The sequence below is a fragment of the Opisthocomus hoazin genome, chromosome 32, assembly GCF_030867145.1.
Source record: "Opisthocomus hoazin isolate bOpiHoa1 chromosome 32, bOpiHoa1.hap1, whole genome shotgun sequence".
Lineage (NCBI taxonomy): Eukaryota > Metazoa > Chordata > Aves > Opisthocomiformes > Opisthocomidae > Opisthocomus > Opisthocomus hoazin.
Window position 1 is genome coordinate 2,774,914 of NC_134445.1, and position 2,242 is coordinate 2,777,155.

The 2,242-nt window shown below is 61.7% G+C and overlaps 1 protein-coding gene across 1 annotated transcript in view; it reads left to right on the plus strand.

Moving 5' to 3' along the window:
• The window catches only part of HOXC8 (homeobox C8), a 656-nt gene extending 606 nt beyond the window's left edge, over window positions 1-50 (plus strand). Inside the window, exon 2 of the mRNA XM_075445576.1 lies at window positions 8-50. Coding sequence (XP_075301691.1) covers window positions 8-50 — 43 coding nt within the window. The remainder of the gene's footprint in view (window positions 1-7) is intronic.
• Window positions 51-2,242: the final 2,192 nt, after the last annotated feature.

Below are 2,242 nucleotides of genomic sequence, written 5' to 3' on the forward strand. Positions count from 1 at the left end.
TCCTCAGAGGGGGGGTTTGGCGAGAAGGATTCGGCCCCCAGCCCGGGTAACCATGGCGATGCGGATCTGGAGCATCCGAAGCCCCGGCTCCTTCGCTCTCCTCGTTAGCGGGGCCTGCCACGCTCCTGCCATGCATACGATATTTATCTTGATTAGCCAGCCGCTCACCTACCATCTTGCGCTGCTGCTGAAGGAGACGAGCGGGTCTGGGGGTGGGGGGGTGGTGTTTATTTCCCAGCCCCGGATGCGACTCGAGGAGGGGGGGGGGAAAAATATTGCCTCCCACCATCTCCCTGCCCATCGCTCCACCGCCACGGTGAGACCCCCGATCTCGCGGCCGGGGAAGAGGCGTTCATGAGTGGATGCTCTTAAATAAGGATTTTATTTATTTTCTCCCGAAAGAAAGGCAGTTTGAGCCCTTCGGCGGGCCAGCCCTGGTGGAAGGACATAAACCGGCGGCGCTGCGCCCGAGGGACACCTCGTTTTCCCCAAACACCCTTGTTTTTTGGGGGGAAATAAAGCAGAAAAGGCAATTTTTTGCTCTGAAGGACTTCGCTCCCGTGTGCGATGCCGCAGGACCAGAATAACGCGGCCGTCCCTGCTCGCCCTTCCCGGCTCCCGGTGCTTCGTTAGCGGCCCTCTTAATTTAAAGCTGATTTTTTGGGCCTCTCCATCACCCGCTCTGGCATGGAGGGAGGGTCAGGGTGAGGGGGAATGTGAAGCTTTAATTATTTTCCATAATTAACTTTCTGTTGGGTGCAGGGAGGGGCTGGAGGGGTCGGGGGTGCGGGGAGAGGGGTGAGGGTGGCCAGGAACCGCCCCCTCCATTGCTTGGGGGTCGGGGTGCTCGGGGGTGCTGCTTTGCTAAAAGCCTGTTAGAGCTGGAGGGTGTATGATGCCTTGCACGCGTGTGCACATGCTTGCACATAGGAGCGTGGCACATGTGTGTGTTTGCACACGGGAGCGTGACACGCATGTGTGTTTGCACACGGGAGCGTGACACGCATGCACACACGCATGTGTGTTTGCACATGGGAGTGTGATACCTGCAGGCAGGTCGGCGTGTCTGCACACAGGGTTGCGATGCCTGCACACACGTGTGCACGCGTGTGTTTGCATGGAGGAGGGGGATACCTGCCTACCCACGTGCACGCATGTGCATTTGCACGGGGGAGCGTGTATGACACCTCTGCACACATCTGGCGTGCACGAGCGTGTGCTTGCCTGGGTAAGCGTGTCTGTGTGCGTGACACCCGTATGTGTCCTGTAGGCCTGTGTGGTGGGCAGACACACATGCTTAGCACACACGTGTGCACATGCGTGGGGCAGAGCGGGTGATGCTGAGCTGCCCCTGCCACCCGGTGCCACCCCCCGAGCGAGGTCGCGCTGTTGGGGGGGGGGGTGTCACACCAGTCCCAGCAGAGCACAGTCCTCAGGATCAGGCCCCCCCCCGAACTCGGGGGGGACACAGTGGATGGCACAAACTTCACCTGTGTAGCCCCATCCTCTGCAGGCTCCTCGGGGGGGGGGGCTGTGGGGAGGGAATGGGGCTGGTGCCCCCCCAGCCAGGCTGCGGGAGCGGTGGGGGCTTCTCCCACCCAGGGCTTTGTCTCCCTGCGTGTTTTAACGAAGGGCACCCAGAGGTCGGGCTCGGGTGCAGAACGGCCCAATAGCACCAGTACCACTGGGCTGCTGTTATACTGGGAGGGGGCTTGGGGATGGGGGGGGGACCCCAGGTAAATGGGGGTGCTGTCCCCAAACCCCCTGGATGGGTTTTCTGCTTGGGTTGAGGGTGGTTTAGGGGTTTGGAGGGCTCTGGGAATTTGGGGAGACCCCCCCCTGGGTGTGGGGTTGGGGGGGTCCCTGGGTAGTAAAGGGGGTGGGTTTGGCCAGGGGAAGTGGGTCGGGGGGGGGGGGGGGGGGGGAGTGTCGTCCCTGGGGGCTGTCTCCATGTAACAGGGGCTGGAAGGGGCATTTTGGGGGTGTTCTGCATCGTAGGAGCATTCGGGGGGGGGGGGGTGTCTGCATGGGTGTGCACCCTGAGAGGGGGGTTCTGCATGGATGTGCACCTTGGGGGGGACTCTGTATGGGTGTGCACCCTGAGGGGGGGTCTGCATTGGGTATGTGCAACTTGTGGGGTGTATTTGGGGGGGGCTGCATGATGCACAGAGCTTGAGGGGTCGTGCACCAGGATGCACTTTGGTGTGGGGGGGTCTGGACTGTGCTTCCACTTTGTTGGGGG